This window comes from Pterocles gutturalis, unplaced genomic scaffold, assembly GCF_000699245.1.
Source record: "Pterocles gutturalis isolate BGI_N339 unplaced genomic scaffold, ASM69924v1 scaffold22170, whole genome shotgun sequence".
NCBI classification, from domain to species: Eukaryota; Metazoa; Chordata; class Aves; order Pterocliformes; family Pteroclidae; genus Pterocles; species Pterocles gutturalis.
The window spans coordinates 72,398-94,598 of record NW_010138915.1 but is presented as its reverse complement, the minus strand read 5'-3'; the positions used below and the strand labels follow the sequence as shown (position 1 = coordinate 94,598).

At 45.1% G+C, this 22,201-nt stretch overlaps 2 protein-coding genes across 2 annotated transcripts in view; one reads left to right on the top strand and one right to left on the bottom strand.

Moving 5' to 3' along the window:
* MCF2 (MCF.2 cell line derived transforming sequence) overlaps nucleotides 1–19,139 on the top strand; it is a gene marked incomplete at its 5' end in the record, with an annotated part of 33,025 nt that extends 13,886 nt beyond the window's left edge. The window contains 15 exons of the mRNA XM_010083187.1: nucleotides 209–275; nucleotides 2,100–2,215; nucleotides 2,329–2,398; nucleotides 2,760–2,852; nucleotides 3,190–3,282; nucleotides 4,272–4,397; nucleotides 5,210–5,431; nucleotides 9,062–9,154; nucleotides 10,143–10,221; nucleotides 10,779–10,842; nucleotides 11,319–11,425; nucleotides 11,507–11,619; nucleotides 11,902–12,014; nucleotides 13,640–13,740; nucleotides 18,322–19,139. Of these exons, the coding sequence (XP_010081489.1) occupies nucleotides 209–275; nucleotides 2,100–2,215; nucleotides 2,329–2,398; nucleotides 2,760–2,852; nucleotides 3,190–3,282; nucleotides 4,272–4,397; nucleotides 5,210–5,431; nucleotides 9,062–9,154; nucleotides 10,143–10,221; nucleotides 10,779–10,842; nucleotides 11,319–11,425; nucleotides 11,507–11,619; nucleotides 11,902–12,014; nucleotides 13,640–13,740; nucleotides 18,322–18,362 (1,498 nt within the window). The remainder of the gene's footprint in view (nucleotides 1–208; nucleotides 276–2,099; nucleotides 2,216–2,328; nucleotides 2,399–2,759; nucleotides 2,853–3,189; nucleotides 3,283–4,271; nucleotides 4,398–5,209; nucleotides 5,432–9,061; nucleotides 9,155–10,142; nucleotides 10,222–10,778; nucleotides 10,843–11,318; nucleotides 11,426–11,506; nucleotides 11,620–11,901; nucleotides 12,015–13,639; nucleotides 13,741–18,321) is intronic.
* Nucleotides 19,140–21,907: 2,768 nt separating this feature from the next.
* Nucleotides 21,908–22,201, bottom strand: part of F9 (coagulation factor IX) — a 15,472-nt gene continuing 15,178 nt past the window's right edge. The window contains exon 9 of the mRNA XM_010083186.1: nucleotides 21,908–22,198. Within this exon, the coding sequence (XP_010081488.1) occupies nucleotides 21,908–22,198 (291 nt within the window). The remainder of the gene's footprint in view (nucleotides 22,199–22,201) is intronic.

Genomic DNA, 22,201 nt, shown 5'->3' with positions numbered 1-22,201 from the left:
TGTTTATTTGTGGCCAGTCCTTGCTGCATCCATGTGTTCCTGCAACCTGACCTAGGGGTCATCTCCTGCGCTTTTACCTGTTCTGTCATCTGTGGTGGTGGTTCATGAGATCGCACTGTGTTTTGGGCTAGTTGAACCGCACTGATTACCTGTGGGTTTTTTACAGACATAAAAATAATGTACTTATTTTTTTTTTAATTTATTTTAGCCACGTCATAAATGAGCTTATAGAAACTGAGAGAGTGTATGTAGAGGAACTCTTCACAGTTTTGACGGTGAGTGACTTCTCCAGATTACTTATTACTGTTCCCCGGTGACTTGTACGAAAGGTCACCTGCCACTCTGTCAAACTAAGCAAAAATACTACGGGGCAGATTTCTACCAAACTGTCAGATCCCAAGCTAGTCATTAGTTTTCAGGTTTTCTCCCAAGCTTTCCTTTGTTGGAGGCATCTGCAGGAACAGTTGGTGTCAGGATGAGCTTTTCATCTACAACGAGGGAGAAGCCTTCTGTTTGTACACAAAAGCACTGGTAATTAGTTTTATCAGTGCCTGGAAAAAATGTACAAAAAGCTGGTATTTTTGACTGTTCCCTAATTTCTTTTACCTTTTGGAGACAAAAGAAAGAAGCTTGTGTTTATCCTTGGGAGGATTATGCCTCAATACTGTGAAGTCTGTGAATGTATAAAGCACATTTCCTTAGAAACCAGGTTATAATTTCTCATACTGCCATTTTAGACACTTCTCCTTTATTCCAAAGTAAGTCTTGCTGATGGCCAAAACAAGTTGGCCATTAAATAGCTCCCCCCCACCTTGCATTTCTCTCACCCAGGTGCAAGCAGGATATAAATCTGGTGGACTGCAGGTAGTTACAGGTAATTGCCCTGCACTGATTGGGTTTTTTCGTTAAACCACACTCTATATGATGAAGCGTTTGGCTGGTATGCAAATTTATTACTGTGCATATCAAGTCTAGATGGAGAAAAGTGGACAGATAGATTCAAGTTTTCTGAAAATAGTGTTTCCTTTGAAGAGGGAAGCCTGCTTGCAGTGGTTAAATATAAATGGCTAATTTTCCAGATACTTATCTTCTCCTGCATCCTTAATCAACTACAAAATGCCTGCTTAGTGTAAGGAATATTGATTCCAGCCATAGTGAGTATGAGAGATTAATTTGGAAAGCCAGAGAAGATATGCTGCACATACTGAATACATTTTCACAAACATTTTTGCTACTTGCGTTGAAAGGACCTCAGTTCTGTGCAGTGCGTGATGACTAGCATGGCCAGCTTGAGCTCTGGCTGATGGCCACCTTCATATCTTTTTTTCAGCGACAGTCCTGAGCTCTAGCTGTGCTTTCTCCCTTCCCTACAGTGAGGACACTTACCATATCTGTGGAATATTTTTGCGTTGGTGTAGTGATGTGTTGTTACCAAGGGGAGCTTTGCGTTATTTCCTTGTTCCACCCAACAGTTTGTCATGCGGTGGTGTCCCTTCCAGCTCCTCCCAGGTTTGGGAGGCTGTGATTTCAGGATGCAGGTGGAGCCACAGAGGACAGAAAGCCTGAGGCATGGAGGAGAGCGAGATCCTAGTGTTCAGTGGGTCTTGTACCAGAGCAAAAAGCCGGTTGGGTTTGGTAGTTGATCTTGAGCTGTCTGCTTAGTGACAAGTCACCTCATGCACTGGTTCTCATGAGGTTGTGTGAAACCACATACCCCGTGTGTCACTGGTGTGTCCCACGGTCGCAGCAGCAGATGTGTTTGACCCAGACAAGGATTCTTCTGGGACCTCTCCTGCAGTCAGGCCATAGTTGAGGAGACAGTGGCTGTGGTTTGTCTCTAGTGAATAGAGAGATCTCTGCAGTGCTGGCCAGCCCCGGGGAGCCGTCCTGAGCCATTCCCTGCTGGACCACAACCCACGCGCCCAGGGACTGAAAGACAGGGGTTTGAGACAAAACTGAGGAAATAAAAGGGATGTTGCACTTTGAAGCAAAGCAGATTGTATTGAAAGTCTGTTCACATCCCCTTTACATCTGCCTTTGAGGAGATGCCAAGCCAAGGCTGTACCAGCCGAGTGATGAGCTCCTTTTGCATCCCGCAGGGCTACAGGGCTGAGATGGACAACCCCGCCATGCTCATCCTCATGCCTCCCATGCTGAGGAACAGGAAGGACGTCCTCTTCGGAAACATGCCCGAGATATATGACTTCCACAACAAGTATGACGCTGCCTCTATTCCCCTTTTTCCCAGCCTGATTTCCTATAACAATTAAATACCCTGACTCTACCTTCCTCACCACTGCATTTTTTCTCTTCCCCTGTCTCTTGCAGAATTTTCCTGCACAGTCTGGAAAGCTGCCTGGGAGCACCCGAGAGAGTGGGATTTTGTTTCCTAGACAGGGTGGGTGACTCATTTTCACATATAAAGCAGACTTCAAGGCCAATGTTTCTCCTGATTTGTCACACTCCGCAGTTTCTCAGCTATGTCAGTTGAGTGAGATGCTTCTGATAGGCAATACCAACAGCAAGGCAGGGAGCGCAGCTGCGTGGCCAACAACAGATGGGGGAAAGCGGCAGTCGTGACTGCACCATGGTCCGCTGTGATTCCCAGCAGTGGTTCTTTCACCCAGACTCTGTGACTTTCAGATATTACAGTCAGCAGGAGAGATAAAAGCAAATCTACAGTTTGGGTGCTCACTGTATTTGGCTGCCGAGCAGGTTTGCGTGCGTGCGTGTGACTTGCTTTTCGGCTTCCCTTCCAGCGAGAGGATTTCCAGATGTATGAGAAATACTGCCAGAACAAGCCCCGGTCGGAGTCCCTGTGGAGGCAGTGCTCCGAAAGCACCTTCTTCCAGGTGAGCTGTTTGTTCCTACCCAGGCAGGCATTGTCCTGGGAGACTCACTTCTCCTAAACACCCTCCTTGGCACCCTCCCGGTGATTTTCTGGCGTATTCGTTTTACTGTTGCATGGATGCCTCACAAAAATAGCAGTTGGAGTTTCTTGTACACAAGGCGTTTAAGGCAGATTCGTTCATTATATTATTTTACATGGTTTTGTAAAATTTCTTTAGTTTTAGGCACCATATGACATTTTTACATGAAATCTTCCAAGTCATCAAACCATATTAGTCGTGCTGTTGGAATAACTACTTACTGGTGCAGAATTTACTTAATCTGGATTCTTTGTTCCAGGAATGCCAAAGAAAATTAGAGCACAAACTTGGGCTGGATTCCTATTTACTTAAACCAGTGCAGCGCCTGACAAAATACCAGTTACTTCTGAAGGTATTTCATATTCTGCTTTGAAAGGACCTTGGGAGATAGATTTGTTTTCCGTTTTGTTTTATTAAAGGTTACCTGTAAACCAGCACCAAGCCTTAGATTACACATTGCTTATGTCTGCACTCCGTAGTGACTCTCACTGAGGATGAAAATTGACGTAACTGGAAAAGGAACAAGTGCTTTTAAGAAGCTGTTTTTATGGGGAGAAAAACTGAATCTGTTTAGAGATGCAAAATGACAGAATAACTTCTAAGAAAACTGAACCAGAGATGATCGTAAGAGTATGATGAATGAAATAAATTATATTGGTGCATCTCTTCCTATCCTTGGGTTGTTATAGTGCCTGTAATCTTTAATGCACTTATCCTTGTGTCCCCTGTCTGAGGCAGGGCAGTGCTGTTATTCCCACTGTACAGTGTGAACAACAGTGGGGCGATGGCTTCTGAACCCCACCTTCCAGCTTCTTGAATGAGGGATGAGGACACAAGAAGCTGTAAGTGGGCAGAGGAGATCTGAAATGAAAGTAATTTTCTAATATCGGTGGTATATTTCCCACCTCCATCTTCTGCATATTGACTTGAAGGCTATGGATTTTATAAAATCTGTTCCTTGTGTCTGCCAGTCTGAACACAATTATCTGCTGCAGCCTCCTTTGAAGGCATATATGACATATTGACAGCTGGTGGAAATCCTGAGCCTTATTTCCCGTTTCTTACCAAGCAGGAAAACACAACACAAAGAACTCAGATGAGCATAATGCCACTCTATAAACTGACACCGTCCTTAAGAAAACCCAGAAAAAATGGGCCATGCTTCAGTGATGTGTTCCACACCTCATACTGACTATGGTTTAGTGAGTCTTTTTTCCAGTGACATATGAAAAAAGAAACTTAGGCAGTGGAGGTTGCCCTTGGGGATTGGAAACTTTGTGTGAGATGGAAAAATCTGCTTTGTTCAAGTGCACACACGTGCTCTTCCATTTCTATTTTCAGGAGTTGCTAAAGTACAGCACGAGCTGTGATGGAGTTCAGGAACTTCAAGAAGCTCTGGTTGCAATGTTGGATTTGCTAAAGTCAGTCAATGACTCTATGCATCAGATTTCAATAACAGGATATGATGTGAGTAGATTTGGGTAATGGGAGACCTTGCACAAGGCTAGGTGGTGCGTTGGGAATGGATAGCATCCCAGAATGTATGAGATAAAAACTATACTAGAACAGCTACAAAGTGAATGGGATCAGGAAAATCTTACAGGTCCCGTCTGATTTCAGGATTCTGGAAAATATCTGCATCCAAAGGACAGATCCAAAGTCGCATGGTGCCCACACTTGCCACCTTGTGGTTCTCGAGAGTATTTATCCAGCAAGCACCTTAATTCTCTCATAGCTCACCTTATAGTTCACCAGTGGTGTCTTCACAGCATTCCTCATTAACATTTAACTAAGTATGCTCTGAGGCTGGTTTTGATCCTTGACCATTGAAGTGTTTGTCCTTCCTGGGGTTTCAGGAAAGGGTGAGGGAATGGCTGTCTAAGCTGCTGGTCCCAGTCCTGGGCTCCTTGAGAAGTCCGTCCTCCGAGACCTCAGTTCAGGCTCAAGTCTCATCTGCCCTCTCTCACTGAAGGAGCCAGAGCCCTTGACCTGGACTTCCACAGGAGCTGGAGAGTTCTCCTGTCTTCCTAGTTCTTCCAGTTACTGACTTGTGTCCCTTCGCATAGCCTAGCTGCAGCCCTGTGTCCGAGACCTCTGCTTCCGTCCTGGCACCATACCGTCACTCCCAAAAGATATCTGATCCTTCCAGGAAGACCTATTCTTAGAGTGACGTGCCTTGGAACAGGACTGGCCCTGTTGCCCGTCATTGTTTGGACGGTCCTCTTACACTTTAATTTACATATTTTTCTTTCTTTTTTTGTTTGTCCTACTCTCACCAGGGTGACCTGAGCGAACTGGGGAAAGTATTGATGCAAGGATCTTTCAGTGTTTGGACAGGACACCGAAAAGGTCCAACAAAGATGAAGGATCTGGCCAGGTTCAAGCCAATGCAGAGGCATTTGTTCCTGTATGAGAAAGCCTTGGTCTTCTGCAAGAAGCGAGAGGAGCACGGAGATGGATATGACAAAACCTCATCTTACAGTTTTAAGCACTTTTTGAAAGTAAGGACTTTTTTTAGTTGGGACCGTTGCTATGTGTGTTGTAAACCGTTAACTCTGCAGATACAGAGAGTATTTCCCCTCTAACACAGTGGGATGTTTTCTGCTCTTAAGGGCTGTGATGCCCCACATGGAAGCGCCATGCCCAGGAAAGGCTGTTGGTTGTGATAAGCTGTGAGGACCCCCGTAGCTGAAGCAGCAGCTGGGAGAGCCCACGGACTCAGACTCACATATGTGATGGCATCTGCCAGGGAAATGGGGCTGTGGGCATGTCCCAGGGATGACAATGTGTCTTCCCACTCCCCTAGCCTGCTTTCCAGGAGCAGGGGTGAGGGCATGAAACTGGGGGTCTCTTCACATCTTCCTCAGCCCACCTGGGTGTCATAAACCAGGGACCCTGGGACAGCGAGGGGGCTGCTTGTGCTCCTGGTCCCCAGAGAGGTCCCTTGGGCTGGGATCTGCCTGGGGCACAGCCGGGAGGAGCCTGGCTGCTCCCGAGCCCTGTTTCCCAGCCAGGAGGATCAGAGACAACCTTTCTTCCTCTCTCATTGCCTTTCTCCTTTGGTAGGCTCTAACTGCACATAAAATACAATTATCAGATGAAGTAGCCTATAGCAAACTATGAGGGACATAACAACTGTCCCAAGACTATAAATGCCAACTGTTACCAATAAAAATCCCAAACTGCTCCTCTAGAACAGACCTGGCATACTCTGTGTGAGCACTTCTAACATCAGCATTTTGGCTCTGTACTCCACCCTGTTCTGGATAAATAAAAACCCAATATGGGCATGTCTTAGAATGGAGAGAAAAAAAAAAAAAGGGTGCTTGGAGGCAGAGCCTTCAGGCCCAGATGCTGCAGGTCTCAGCAGGGTCTGGGGAGGGAGATGCCACGAGCAGTCGGAAAACCGTGTAACAGGAAAGAACTCTGTTCAGCTCCAGTGCACATTACAAATTAAGTATTAAAAGCAAATCCCAGGCCATATGCTTAGGTACTTAAATGTTTTTCCCAAACAGCATCATTTTCTTTCTGGAGAGCTTGTTTTCCCTGCAGTACTTGCTTTACCATACGTGCTTTTGAAAGAACTGAAGAGGTGGCATGGGAAAGCCTGCTCGGAGAAAATCCCATGTTCAGGAGTCCAGGCAGTGTGGCCAGGGTTTGTCTTTGCCTCGAGAGGGCTCGTTTTCAAGTTGCTTGTGTTGCCACACGGAGAGGTTGGGGTTAGAGAATCCATGGGTGCTGCAGTATTACATCCGCACACGTACGTTTTCAGAATTGCTGTCCTGAGGACAAAATAATGTTTCTGGAGCTTGACATTTGTTTGATTCATGATGGTATCACGAAATGATTTTTCTTTGCAAGAATGTTTTCTGGGGATTGAGAATTAAGGCAAGCTGTTGGGTAGAAGCTGTGCAACTGGATGTCTGTAAAACAAACAAAAGAACCCCTCAGGCTAATATTTTACAGACTATGTGAAATATCCAGCGGTAAATACCTCTGCAGCTGAGACAGTAAGTTAGAGGATGCAGGTTCGTAACTCACTGCAATGCCAAGTAAATCAGTCTGCCTCGTACCACCGTGATGCAGATGAACGCCAGCCCAGAGCTTTGGACTAACCCACCTCAGTCTGCATTGCAGAGAACCGACAGCTGGGGGACAGTAAATCCTGGTCAGGGGGAGGAAATGGAATTTCAAAATTCACTAATATGAAGGAGCAGACCTTAAATATCTCTATTCCTGGCACTTTTCTTTGCATCCTCATAGTAGATCATCTAAAATTTCTAATATCTTGATACCTGGGCAGTTTTGTAGGAGCCTCTGTGTAAATTGCCATGCCAGAGGAGATGCACGGAGCTGGAAATGCAGCGACTGGATGAGGTGCTCTCTAGGCTGCCCTTTCAACATCTTAAAACACTTTATTTTTTTTAAGTTTTAAAAAAATCAGGATGGAGCCTGATTCAGCTTTCTAAGGCATCGTGGCACTATACTGCACAGGATAAAATTTTTCAGAACGTTGAGCACTGTGCTGCAGATTTTAACCTATGCATTTTTAAATACCGATGGCTGGGCAACGCTGACTCCTGTTCAGCGATGGGCCTTTTGCATCTGGAGCCAAACACTTTCTCAGAAGGTCCATAAGAGCTCTGCTGCTCATACCAGTGAAGAAACAAGGAAAGCTGATTAGCGACTTGCTTCCTGTTTCATGTGGCTGTTCATAGTCACTGAAAATGGGCATCAACATTTGAAAAAGTAACTGGGAACAGAAGGTTTGCCCAGGTGACCTGATCTGTAAATCCTCGTAGTTGTTCACACCAAAAGGTCCAAGGCTGCACATATTAACAAAAAAGAACAGCAGTGTTAAACAGGTGTTGTTTCTAAGGCTTTATTTATATTTATACTGATTTGTCTAATGCAGTCTGTGTGAATAATTTATGATATATGATATGATTATTATTAGATCTCTTTCAAAACATGTCAGTGGGATACTTCAGCTATTTTTGACCATCAGGGATAAATTGCTAGCAAACTGTGCTTCAAGCAAGAAGATGGGTTGTATGATATGAGGTATTAAAGGATTTTTCAGCTTTGTGGCATGTCCAGCAGGTGGGTCAGAGGTCTCCTGTTGCTGAAGAGTTTCTTGGTCTCTAATCATGGTTTGAGCTACTCATTTAGGTGGGTCACGCTGTGCAGATCCTGAGTTATTTGTGCCTTTGGCATTTCCATTCAACTTCTCAGAAGTGGTCTGTGATAACGGGTACCTAGGTACAGCAGCATGCAGCCACATCTAGCTTGGAGTCTGTGGCCTTCCTGAAAGCCAGGTTTATGGCAGCTCAGGCTGTATATCCAAAAATTAACCCTTCTTTTGGAAACCTTGGGATGATGTCTCAACTACAGGGATGGTCAGGGACCAAGAGATGGGGAACTGAAATTCCTGAAAGAGCTAAGGGCTTCGCAAATGGATTTTAAAGATTGCTGAAAGAATGAAATACAGAATGCAGTGAATAAATAAAGAAGAGTAGATTTAGACTAGATATTAGGAAAAATTTTTTCACTCTGAGGGTGGTGAGGCAGTGGCCCAGGTTGCCCAGAGAAGCTGTGGATGCCCCATCCCTGGAGGGGTTCAAGGCCAGGCTGGATGAGGCTTTGAGCAACCTGGGCTAGTGGGAGGTGTCCCTGCCCATGGCAGGGGGTTGGAACTGGATGATCTTTAAGGTCCTTTCCAACCCAAACCATTCTGTGATCCTGTGATTCTATAATATGGCAGAAATAATGTGTGTAGAAAAATAACGTGCCATGCATTTATAAAGCTTCATATGCTTCATCTGAGAAATTTCATACTGAAAGAGCTATGAGATGACTTTTCAGTTACTTCCACTGGTTCCCAAATGAAAAGTGCCCTAAGGGTGCATTGATTGGTTTCAGAAAGCTTTTACAAGTACAGCAAGCTAGCAGAAAGTCAGGGGGGTTAAGTCAGATAATGACTTTCAGTTGCTACTGAAATTAAAGTTGACGAAATGTGTTAAATTGGGTGAAAACAGGTTTGTTTAACATGCTGCAAAATGTCTGAATTCGTAGGGAAAAGGGAAAGATTTATAGTATGCTTCATTTTCTTGTTTCTCTTGGATTTGCAGATGAATGCAGTTGGAATAACTGAGAATGTGAAAGGAGATCATCGGAAATTTGAAATCTGGTATAGCGGGCGAGAAGAGGTCTATGTCGTCCAGGTTTGTAGCTTCAAACAATCTGGATATTTGTACCTCCTTGTACCAGTGTTAAGGAAATGTCTCCCATTTACCTTTGTGGGATTATCAGAAGTTTAACTTGCATTTCTTCTTCCTCTTTGCCCATGTTGGTGTTCACAGAACTGTCCCAGTCCTTGGTGTCCAGTCCAGAACTGTGGAACTCATCTTGAAGTGCAGACAGAATTGCTCCTTTGAAATGGAGCCTTTTATTCCAGATGAAATCTCAAATAGAACAGTAGCTGGAAAAAAAAAATAATTTACTGTGCTTAATAGCTTCCTTGAAGTGAGCTGGGAAATGGGCCTCATGCTTTAATGGACATGGGCCACATGTGCTCCTCTACAGTGAGATGTCAGAACTGCTCCCAGAGCAAAGGCTTACCCTCCATGGTGCTATTTCCAGTGATCTTTCAACTCATCTACAAAATAGTAGTCCAATTGACCTGATTCCTTCCCAACTTTTTTTTTTTTTTTTTTCCTTTTGGAGCATTTTGAATAGGAAGTTATGGAGGTGAAATGTTTGTCTAATGGAGTGTTCACAGGAAAACTCATTGAGAAAATATTGTTGATTGATGATGTTTTAAATTAATTTTCTGCCTAGCTTTTTTTTCTCCATGTTAGAATACAGTAGCCAACTTAAATTCATAAATTACGTGTGTGCAGCCAAGTATGCATATATTCAGAAGGCAGATTTGGCCCTTTAGGTATTTTGTAAAAGAGATAAGGTGCATGCACACGTGCTTTTGCCTGCACTCCTTGCATTGTAGTGATGGCTCCACAATTTCCACTGTGTTTTGCCTGGATGTAGTGGGGATCATAAATTTTAAAAGATCAAGAATATTTAAGATTTGTTGGTGGCTTGGATAAAAGGGGAATTCAGATAATTACATGGCATAGAAAAGTAAGATTTTATTAATATATTTATAATGGATGATTCTTAATTCAAAATTCAGACCGTTTTCTCTTCTTCCAGGCTCAGACAGTAGATCTGAAGATGGCATGGTTGAACGAAATAAGAAAAATTTTGTTCAAGCAGCAGGAACTTATAAAAGGTACATTTGACCAATTTCTCAGTGGCATTCACTCTGCAGCAGAACCTTTCCTATTTTCACATTGCTAGTCTTCAAATCCACTAATTCTCACCAGAGAATTGATTTTCAGAAGAAACCTAGTAGCAAAATACTAGAGTGAGGTCTTACGTTACAGGGAAATAACGTAACTTAGAGCAGTAAAGGCCAGGTGCTTACGTGAAAATGAGTTACAGACGTACTTTTTTGGTAACTTAGAGCAGTAAAGGCCAGGTGCTTAGGTGAAAATGAATTACAGACGTACTTTTTTGTTTTTTTGTCATTACCATGGGGATTATTTCACATTTGTTATCATAGGCTTAATTCCACAAGATACATAGCAGATGTCTAGTTTTAAGCATATTATAGTCTTCAGTGGCATGCTCACGATTGGGTTTGTGCTAACGTACCATCTTAATCATAACTGAGTCTGTTTTCCCAGAAACCATTAGGGTTGTACAAAAGGTCTAACTTTAAAAATAATGCTTCGATTGTGACGGGTACTAATGAAAGAATGGATTTTAAGCTGGTGTTCCTTGCAGTGGAGAAGCAGCAGCCCGGCTCGTGCATGGACCAGCTCCCGCTCTGCTCCCAGCCGAGTGACGGGTGAGTCCCAGGAGCCAGGGTGGGGGTCTCTCTGGTACCTCCTGTCACTGGGCACTTGGTGTCTTCTGGCCGAACCTGGGCTCTGTGCTGTTCCCCCCATTCCATTTCTGCCCAAGACCTCTGGGTAGGGTCCAGGAGGGATGTGCTGCTGGTCATCCTTTGGTGACAGTGGTCTGGGGACGGGGTCTGTAAGGGGCATCTTTGAGTGCCCTCCTTGCAGCACAGCCTGAGCTGCAGCTCCTCTGCCAATGGAGAAAGATAAAGGATGGTGCTCAAATTCAGGGGAAGAGATACTGCAGCACTTTTATTTCCCCTCTCCCAAAAATTAAAACCAGTCACCAAGTCCTTTATTGTTATAGAAACACACATTAAAAAATACTGTTATTATTTCTGACCCTGTTTTACAAAACCTTGTGGAGTTTACGTTCATTCATAAAGTAAAACTAAGATTGATTTCGTTTTTCTTAATCACTCAGAAAGCAGCATAGAGCCTCCATAAGCTCAGAAGAGAACGACTCGGAGCGCACCAGCCCGGTGATGCTGGACAGTGGGCTCCCGTCCCCCCAGAGCAAGCCCCACAGAAGTACGGACCCTTCCCCTTCCCTCAGGGCACGCTTTGCGGGTGCTGGGGAACCCCCAACCTGAGCTGCACCCTGTCTTGCAGGCTGGCCGGGAATGTCACAGTCCCTGGAAATCTGTGAGGGGCTGGAGGAGTGGTCGGGTAACCAGTACCTCTCCAACTGCTCCGACACCGAGGAGGAGGATGGGAACCAGCTGGTCAGTACAGAGATGCGACAGTCTCAGAGCTCGGGGTGCTGCTGGTTTTAATTGTCTCACTTTGTTTGGCTTCACTAGATAATGGATGTATCTTGTCCATGTCTCTCAGATTTTCCATATCTCCGTGTTGGGTAATGAGGAGATGTCTCAGCCACAGTTTCTTGAAATAATTTTAATTAAGGTAGCTGATAGGGCTCCATCACATTCCCTGTGGCGGTCAGAAATAACAGCTGTGTGATATGAAATGTAGCTAAATATGATAATTTTTTCTTACTACCACAGTCTCCAGGAAAATATAAAGCCCTTGCAGACTGCAAGAGGAGAGGATCAGAGGACCTGCTGGTGAAAAATGGGGATGAAATTCAGCTTTTGCATGAAGATGGTGAGGGACAGTGGTAGGTATTTTTGGATTACTTTGCCTTATCTCTCCAGAGCCTGCAAGGTGGTCCTGTACGAGCTCGCTTGCCTGGGGATACACTCGTTGCAGCTTCTGATTAAATTTTAGACTATTCCAGAAAGCTGGAGGATTCATTCCCTTGCCAAAACTGGAGGCCATACGCACTGTCTGGGCCTGGGAAAACATGCCAGGACATCCCTTGCCAGGGGTGTCTGGGCGAGATGAGTTTTACCAACATCTTTCCATGCTCTTCATGCTTCAGATGATGCTTGAAGTGAGAGCTCTTTGCCCACCCCAGCTCAGCTGCTGGCTTTCTTCCTCTGAGCTTATTAATAGCAATATTGAGTAACTGTGAGATATTTTCCTCCCTCAAACAGCTGTATGAGTGTTAACTGGTTAATGGCCATGGACCAGCTTTCTGTTGCATTTGAAGCTGTGGCTCACAAGATAACACTTGACAGCTGCTTCTCTCCTTACGGCTGGGAGCGTTGCCTGGGAAATGGCCATACCCAGTCTGTTGAACCATTAGTCTCCTTGTCTCAGGGGGCAGCATGTCCTCTTCTGATTTTTGCAGCAATCTGGCTGAGATTTCTGGCTGTCTTTCCTTTCCAGGTTGATTTCTGACTAGCTCTCATCAGCCAGCCTGGGGTCTCAGCAGGAGAGAGCACAACACGCTAATGCCTTGTCTGGGGTGTGGGAAGGGTGATACTAGCAGGAACCTGGATCAGATTTGTGCAGACGCTAGCCCCTAAATGCACAGACACAAATGCCATGTGGAGGATTCCTGTCCAACATCTGTAGCCCTTGTACTTTAAGGGAAAATAGAATAGAATAGAATACAATAGAATATTCCTCCCCCAATAGCAGGGGGGTTGGAACTAGGTGATCTCTAAGGTCCCTTCCAACCCAAACCATTCTATGATTCTATGAATAGAACAGAACACAATGGAATGGAAGAGAATGGAATATTTCCGTTGGAAGGGACCTACAATGATCATCTAGTCCAACTGCATTTTGTGAAATTCAGTTTGTTGTTAGCAAAAGCAAGAGGTAAAGCATCTCAGTTTTGCTGAATGCTTGCTGCCTCTCCCAGCGGTTTTGGCTGGTGCCAGGCAAAGCTTTCTCACGCCAAACTTGTTAGAGCAGATTTCACTGTATTAGGGAGAGGGAGAAATGTTATTTGTGAGCATGAGTATTTCCAGCTGCCTACATCTTCTCTTGAATTTACTTTAATACCCTGACTAAATTCATCCTACCAGTCTAGCTGAGTAGTGGTGGATTGAGGAAAGTGATTGCCCTTGGCTCCATCGGCTGTCAATGGAGGGAAACCAGCGCCTCTGGAGAGCGATGCAGGTCTCGGGCAGGATAGCTCATGCTCTGAAAAGTCTGTTCCACTCCACTGTCTAGAGAGGGGCCCAAGGCAGCTGTGCTCCCAATTTGGGATTTCTAATTAGGTTCCTAAATTTAGGTGGGAATAATTCTTTAAATGCATGCCCAGCTCCTGTTAAAATGCTTCCCTGGTTTGAACAAATCGTTGGTTGCACCGGCGGTTATGTAGTGTGCCCACATCAAACTGCTGGTGGGATGCTTTGTTGCTTTTACTAATACTGTTGTTGTTCAAAGGTTGGTGAAAAACCTAAACAGAAGAAAAGAAGGCTGGATTCCTGTCCACAGTCTGCAGATAGTAGTCGGTGACTGCAGGTTTCGGAATGCCAAAGTCACAGGTATCATATAGCACGGGTAGCGGAAATAGCTCATAACTCCAATCAGGTCTTTTAAGCCATTTGCATTGCACTTGATGTACTAAATCTGGCTGCATATGCCTCTGCAGGAAAAAGAAGAAAGCAGCTACTCCAAAAAGCCTGCAAAAGTAGTAAATTAAGCTTTTTTTCTTTGTTAACACCCGAAGACAGTTCTTTAGGCACTAGTAAATTAAAACCAAGCATTTAAAAATGTAGATTTCTTTGCAAGAGCACTGTGTAGAAGATTGGGGGAGAAGAGATGGAGTCTGATCAGGGATTCCCATGACTGTTTTGCCTCCTTGCTGGTGTAGCTCAAACCCCCTGTGAAAAGGAGGTACCTAAGCAAAACCTTCTCCTGCTGCAAAAGCCATTGTGGCCTGACCCTCAGCACCCTCAAGGCAATACTTCATTTCTGCAGCCACGCTCTTGCCCTCATTGCTGCCTGCTTGCTAATCCAGCGTTAGAATAACGTTTATAAACAGGTTACCAGGTTTCAGCAGAAGGTTTTTGGTCTCAAAAATAGTATTTCTCATTCTCATAAATGTACATAGAAATAGACAGGGAGAGCATCACAGATGACACAAGAAAATGCCTTAAGAACAGCCTGTCACCCTTGCCATGTACGCAGCATCACCGCTCCATGTGTTCCCTCATCACCATGCTGTCCACTGGAAACGGGCGACCAGGGTTTGTGATGGGAGCAGCTCAGGAAACCCACATAGATTTAGTCCATTAAAAAAAAAGAAGTAAGAATCCACCAATTATGGCCATATAAAGAAATATTGCAAGTAGATTTCTTTTTACATACTTCCTTTTTGTAAAAATCTATTGTTTTGATCAATACAAAGGAAGCCTTCTGAAAGGCTTAGAATTCCGATCAGCTCTGATGGTTTTCCTGTATTTTTCAGTGAAGTCCTTCCTATAAAGGAAGATATTTTTTCTATCCCCTTTGTTGCAGGGCAGTCACATTTCACAGGTTGGAGGTTTTCTGCTTTACGTACAGGGTAGCTTGTAGCGGGCTAGCAGTACAGCTGGGGGGCTCCCCTCAACGTGCTCCCACCCTGGAGCACCATGTGTTGTCTTCTCAGCAAGTCTGGTTATCACATCTCACTGGGTCCTGGACCACAGCCTGTGCAGGAGGTTTCTCCAGCCATAAATGCATCCCAAAAATAGGGTACTGGCAAACGTTGAACGCCGGTTTGCTTTGTCAGTGGTCATATCCCCCAAAGCCTGGTTTACAAGGTTGCTGGGTGCAAACTAAGGAGAATCTCACAAGGCGAAACCAAGGAAAGCTCCTCCTATAAGTCCCACAGCACTTTCCCGATGCTTTGCAGTCGTGTTTCCAGGCTCTAGTCACAGCACCAAGGTTCTGTTTTCCCTGTTAAGGTGAACTCCGTTCTCTCTCGCTGTTGCTGATCCTGTATGCAGTCTCTAGGCATGGTTCTAATTTTACATGCACTCCAGGCAGCGTTGTAGGATGATGTAGGATGTTTTCTTGCCATTTCCTAGAGCTATTCCTAGAGCTTTTCCGTGACGTGTCCTTACAGCCATAATGTACTTGCACTCTGAAAACTGATTTTCAGACAGCACCTCTGCATTTAGCAATTCCTTTTCCTTCGTGGACTGGTCATTTCATACTGCAGGTGACTTTGTACCCCTGACTGCTCAGTGACGCAGGCTGCATTGGGCTCTTTTCTGCTTCTTCAGAAGATGGAGCTCTTGCTCCAGTATAGCAGAGGGAGACTTAAGCAGCCAAACTTGTAGAGCAAAGTAGGGCCAGGAGTGAGCATCGTAACCCTTACGTTTTATTATCTGCTTGTACTGAAATGTTGTTTTGCATGTAAGCATGGTAAACTGGATTAACGTGTTGTAGGGTCCCCAAGATCCAGAGCGTGCTGAAGTCACCTCGGAGCTGGGGGAGAGGCAGTGCTGGCCCTTTGCGGGGGGTGGTGCCTCTGTTACTGCTTGGCTCCAGTCCCCACAATAAACAAAAATATATCTTCAATCACAGAATTTCACAACTAGAATTTGTGAAAGTCCGGATTTTTTTTTTTTTTTCTGCAAAACCTTTAGCTGATGAGATTAAATGGTTTCCTTACCTTAATGTATTTTCTTAGATGTACACTGTGGCTATAACAAAAACCTCCCACCACAGGATGGCTGATACCTGCACACTGACAAGCTGCTTCTCTCTTCTCCTGCTAATTATTCCAGTGTTGGGCCAGTAGAAAACATAATGAAATTACAGGGAACTTTTGGCTGCCCATTTGAGGTTATCAGATACATGTTTGGTCAATGCCCCGCTAGTCCACCATCGCCACCTTTGCAATCCGCCGTCCTCCTGCAGCCAGCCTGCCGTGGGTCAGCCTGTATGCAAAACAGAACTTGCAACATCCAGATGAATCCACAGATTATTTTTTTCCTTTCCTCACATGGTTGCATGTTAATTTTCCTTATAGATGAGCGGTTGCTGTTGGCAATGCCATGTGACTGTTGATAAAAGTATTTTTGTCCAAATCTTCTTTTGCGAAGGTGTGCGTGGGGGAAACCTTATGAAGCTTTTTTGTAAGTCTTGGCCAGGATGTAAGCCAGGAGGCTTTCTGGGAGGAAGATGGCTGACTTGGAGGTCACTTTGAAAACCAGTTTTCCCTCTGGCTTGCCTCTAGCTATAATTTCTGAGATTAGTCCTTGCTGCTTTCTTCTGAATAGATTTATTCAGTCTCCTATGCAAATCCATGGTGAATTTGTTTTTGTTTGCCATTGAAATAATTTCGTATCACGGATGACAACCCACAGATCTCAAAATGGAAAAGGTTTGGAGAGAACTCTGCTCGGAAGAAGCAATGTTCAGAAAATAGCTACTGCTGAGATTTACCCGTGTGTTGCAGGTTTAAGCTGCCTTGCTAAAGCTGTCAGGCATTGTCTGGTCAACTGGCTTGACTTTTACGTGTGTTAACAAGGAGATGCAAGATTATCTCTTCATTTCCCTTGTGCAAGATGCACGTCTCGGGGAAGGTGAGGGCTGCAGTGTTGCAATCCCAACTCCTCTTCCACAGCGGGGCAGGAGACAAAACATTTCTGCAAGTCCCCTGGTTGCTGACGTGCCAAAGATCATGATTTACAGCACTGACCACATCTGTGTCTCTGGAGGAGAAGGCATCTCGCCTCTCAGCTGTGCTGCAGCACCCACTTCATGGGAATGGAGAGCGGGGACAGCAGAAATGAGGTCCTTGCCGTGACCCAAAGCAGATGTGTGACTTGTTCTCACTGCGGTGACACTGTTCAGCAGCACCGCAGGCTCCCCTCTCATCGAGGTTAAGCTCTGTCCCTGCTCTTCTTTTCTCTCAGCAGTGGTAAACAGATGCAAGTGAAAGGAAATGTTGTTTGCTCACAAATTTTCACATCAGAGCAAAATGGGGCCAAAGCATTTTCAGCTGGCCTTTAAAAGCTGGGCAGAGAAAAAGGCGAGTGTCTAATTTCTGCTCACTGTGTGGAGGTTGCGTGAGACCGATTTCTTTTAGAGAGAGCATGAAATATGGTAGCCTGAATAAAAACAAAGGATTAAATTACTGATTATGTATAGTAAAGAAATATTGCTGCAGCTTCCAAGTTTTTTTAAACAGCAAAAAAGTTATATGTCAGAATTTGACTTGAGCCCAAAGGTAAGGAGCGTTCAGAGCAGGCATGGAAGGATGCTCACGTACCCCCTTGGTTTAAGGACACAGGCTCCTCTTCTACATGCCAGACCCTCTCCTAGTTTGTTCTAACACCCCACTTGCCAAATTATCTCTTCCAAGCCTTAAAGGGAATCCCCTGTGTACGTTGTTCATGGAATAAAGCCGAGCAAAGGTTTCCCCCGCTGGTAGTGCCTGAGCTTGCACGTCCTCTGCTCCCGCTGGCCAGGGCGCTGGGGATTGTCCTCTCGACTGCCACAAGCTTGAGGCAACCCTCCCTAGGCCACGTGGCTTGAATTTGCCTGATAAGAGTATCCTACGTGCCTGAGCTCTTGCAGGCTGGCGTAAGCATGTTGGCTGAAACGCGCAAGTTTTGGCAAAGTTCTGTTGACAATGCCCCTCGTAGTTCTGCAGATGCAGCACAGCTGTTTGCACTATTGCTCATGCACTTTAACAATTGCAGCCACTGGCTTTCCTATTTGTGCAGGGTCTGTTAAAGGTAATGTTGGGCTTTGGGTTTTTTTAGCCTTTGAAATCTAAAGCAGGGTCTCCTTGTACAGCCTAGAATGCCAGCCAGCTTCCCAACACAGCTCTTTTGTAACGCTGCAGAAAACCACTTTGAGCCTGACAAAATAAGGAGCCTAGAGAAGATACCAGCTGGCTGCACTGTGATAATCAAGTGATAGGTGATGGAAATGAGTCAAACCCTGTGGTCCTGCCTTAGACAAGGCTCTTGCTGAAGCTAGTGGGAGTTCAGCTTTTGGGGAGAAGCACAGGAGTGCACTTATTTTTTTTTAAATGTTATGCTAATGTTACATGATTACAGGGAACAATGTATTTCTTGGGATAAGATGCTTTAATATTAACATCATTCTTCATTACTTTATAGATGCTGCCCTGTGTAACATGAGAAAGTTTAGTTCCCCTTGAATTAAGGGTGAACTAGTAGCATCCTATTTTCGATGCTCTTTGGAAGCTTTCAACTAAGTGTTACAGAGAAATAGCACAATAGTTGGAGTTGTCCTGTACTATTCATCACATTCACAGACCTCCACAGCTTCATCTGCACTGAACAGGACTGGGGTCCTAAGCAGCTTCTCATAGTCATGAAGGAAGCCATTCTCTGCTCTTTCTTTTTGTTCTCCTTTGGAAAGTACAGTATTTTATTATTTTTACCTGCTGTTTTTCCATGACATCCATCACGTTGCATCAGAGAAGTACACTACAGTTTCCTGACACTTTGTTTAGATGCTTGAAATTTCCTCTCCAGGTTGAAGGCTTTACCTACTTATTAGCTGACAACTGTTGAAGTTGCAAATAAAGAGTTGAGTTTTGGCAAACCAAAAAATAACCCCAAAAAACCAACAAAAACCAACCAAACAATGAAGCTGTATGTCCTGCTTAATTGATTTTATGGATGGATTTTTCTTAAATATCTACTGCAGCTATGTGAATGTAATGTTCTGTAAGAGCGTCAGCTGGCTGGCTTACACACAAAGATGCAATAACACTGAAGATCCTCTTTTTGCACTTAGGGTCTGACTCCAGCCCGTTGCAGTCAGTCCACTTGATTTCAGTGAGGTTTGGATCAGGTCAAACTGACAACTCAGGGTTGTCACCAATCACTTAGGGTCCCAAAGTGTCCCAAGGCTGAAACCTGTATCTAGCAAGTGTTGAAGTTTACAGTAAATGTATGTACTTTTGGAACACGTGCCATAAATCAAAGTTAAATGTCCACGTTTGCACTAAGGATGTTCTTGTGATAAGACTGTACTTTTCAGCATCTTTAACAATAATGTATCTATTGAATTTTTGAGAAGGAAAAAAAACCCTGAACACTCATAATTTAATTTTGTGTTTCTTTGTCTAGTTTTGCTTTTGTAGAACACAGGTACAGGTGGTTTGCCTTTTAAGCAGATGTGTGCAAAGAGCATCTGACTGTGTTGAGAGCAGGGTTAATAGTGTGCATGCGGTAGTGAATTTGCTCTGTCCCGTCAAAATGAAACGTTTTATACCGTGGACTAAAGGGGGACCTTTATGAGCTGATTTGGATTTGTGAACCATGGATTCTTAGACACAGTACCAAGTTGTTAAGTTAAAACATACCAGGGTATTATTTTGGGTGACCATTTTTGTACGGAGGAATTGTTGAACGACGTGATGGCTGTGGTTGCCTGGGGGTTCTCTGCCACACTTCTGGGCATTTCTCCAGTTCGGGTGGCCAGTATTGCAGATCAGCCCTGTACGTACTCAAAAACATGACCAGCTGAGTCTGAACTGAGCAACGCTGCAAGACCTGGAAAGATCCCAGTGTTCTTCAGCCCCTGGCAACCATAGCAGAGAGGTTTTCAGTCACTGAAGGTTATTTCCATCCACTTTAGAATTGGTCACAAGGCACTTGCTAGGTGGAAAAGTGGGAGTCTCTCAAGTTACTGTCGGGGCTGTTTATAGTGGTAACAATTCTTGTGGTAAGAGTACACATTTTGAGGTACAATTGTAAATATTTGTCTCAAACAGCACACATTGCATATTAAATGGTTTTAATCTTTTTTTTTGTCTTCCATGGTTTTAAATCTAAGCTTTTATTAATTTATGAGGTTGATAAGTTCTGCAAAACTGAATGTACAGTCTGAGATTTTTAACATTTGAAACTTTGCACACGGCATGGTATGTCACCTTAAGTATGCTGTTGAACCAGGCTCTTCATGTATATGTATAAATTACAGTAGAGAGTTTTCTCTGACTGCAAGTTTAAATGAACTATATTGTATATGTACCTGTAAAAACTGTGTTAAATCTATATTTAAAGATTAAACACTTGTTAAATAAATTCATATGAGAATGTGCAATTCTGTCCAAAGACACGTCTGCTGTAATTCTAGAGAAAAAAAAAAATTCTCACAGTATTGGTTTTGTTTAATTTATTTGGAACAAATATAACCTTCTTACATGCATTTTGATTTTAAAATAAGCAATGGCAGATGATCCGATTAGTTTCTTGCTGGATGTAGTGGCAATGAAATTGGGAGAGGCACCTTAGTGCTCATACTGACGTCTGAAATAGCAGCTATTGAAATGCTGCCCTGCCTCACGGTGTGTCCATCACCAGCCCCCACAGCATCCCAGCACCGGGCAGCGCTGCCATGGGGACCTCCGGGGTGGGGGCTGCGGGACCACGCTCGTGGATGGGGGACACGGGGGCCGTGTGGCCATCAACACCCCTTTTGCAGGTGGTGCAGGGGGAGAGGTGGTCTTGGGGGCACATCTTGCCAGGTGGGAGGGAGAAGACCCTGTCAGTGGGGTTATGCCTTTTGGGGGTGCCATGGTCCTGTGTGGTGCCCACAGCGTGGTGAAGCCTGTGCAGGAGCTGCCCGTGCTGAGAATTGTGGTGCAGGTCCCCAAGGCCACGCTGTTCCCCCTGTGCCCCTGGGGTTTTCAGGGAAGGAGATATGAGATGAACCAGCACTGATGAGAGGTAAACCTCCCTCGAAGTTGGGAAGTGAATTAATCCTATTTGAATTGGCCTGACAGAGAGCTTCTGCCCAGCCCAGCCTGTCCCCAGGATGTCACCTCCCTTTCCCTGTGCCTCAGTGCCACCCCAGTCATGGGGCAGGCATGTCCCAGTGAGGTTTCTGCCACCCACTCAGACCAGGTGCTGGGGTGTCCACGCTGTCTGCTCTCAGGAGACATCCCACAAGCTCGTCTGGGGAGGGCAATGCACCGTCCCCATCACCACCAGCAGTGTCCGTGGCTGCAGCCTCCAGTTAACGTGATTAATACGGAGCCCAGGACAGGTAATGAGTACTAAGCAGTTCTCTTTATAATCCTAACAAGGCTGAGCAGAAATCATTAGCATAAAGCCTGTCACTACCTTTAGATGAGTTTTATACAGATTTTAGGTCATTTATGCAGCCAATTTTATGCTGTCCTAAGAAGAGCAGTTCCTGCTGCCTGGGATCCATCTCAGCCTGGCTCATGTGAAAACACCTGGCCGAGAGTGCTGGGGGTGCAGTGCTTTGTGTGGTCACCTCCCCATGGGCTCCTGCTGCAGGGACGATGCTGGTGCCTGAGCTGCATCCCCCAGGAGCACGGGGAGAGCTGCAGTGGCTGGGGTCCCCCTGCCCGCAGCACTGTGTGGCAGCCCTGGGCATGCTGGTGGCACACTGGCCTGGGACACGTGTGAGCTGTGCCCCATCTCATCCACACCGACCTTTGCACCAGGATTTGGGGGCTTACACCATCTCAGCAGTGGCGGTGCATTCAGAAGTGAAGTCGTGAGTAATTAAAAAGGCTTTTTATTTCCTTATTACCACATTTCCACTGAGTTCTCTCAACTTTTGCCTTCCAAGAGCAGAAATTAGTTCATTTAGAAATATTTATTAAAATGCAACAATTTCTGAAGAACCTGCAGAGCTTGCTATGGTCTCTCTTCAACCAACCAGTCCATCCCCCAGCCCAGCGTAAGCTTCCGTGGGTTAGGTGAGCCTTGTTGTTTCCTTTATCCACTTCAGGTACTTGGAGACCCTGGTGTAGATGCCATATTTACCTGGCTTGGCACATTCCTCGCCCCAGCTGGTGATCCCCGTGAGAAACCAGGTGCCCTCAATCTCGGTGGTGTAGGGACCTCCACTGTCCCCCCCGCAGGTGTCAGCACCGCCAGCCGCGAAGCCTGCGCAGAACATGTTCTGCAGGATGGTGGTGGAGGTGCTCTTCAGGCAGGTTGGCCGGTCAACAAAGGGCACCTTGAGGATCTGGAGGACGGTGGCCTC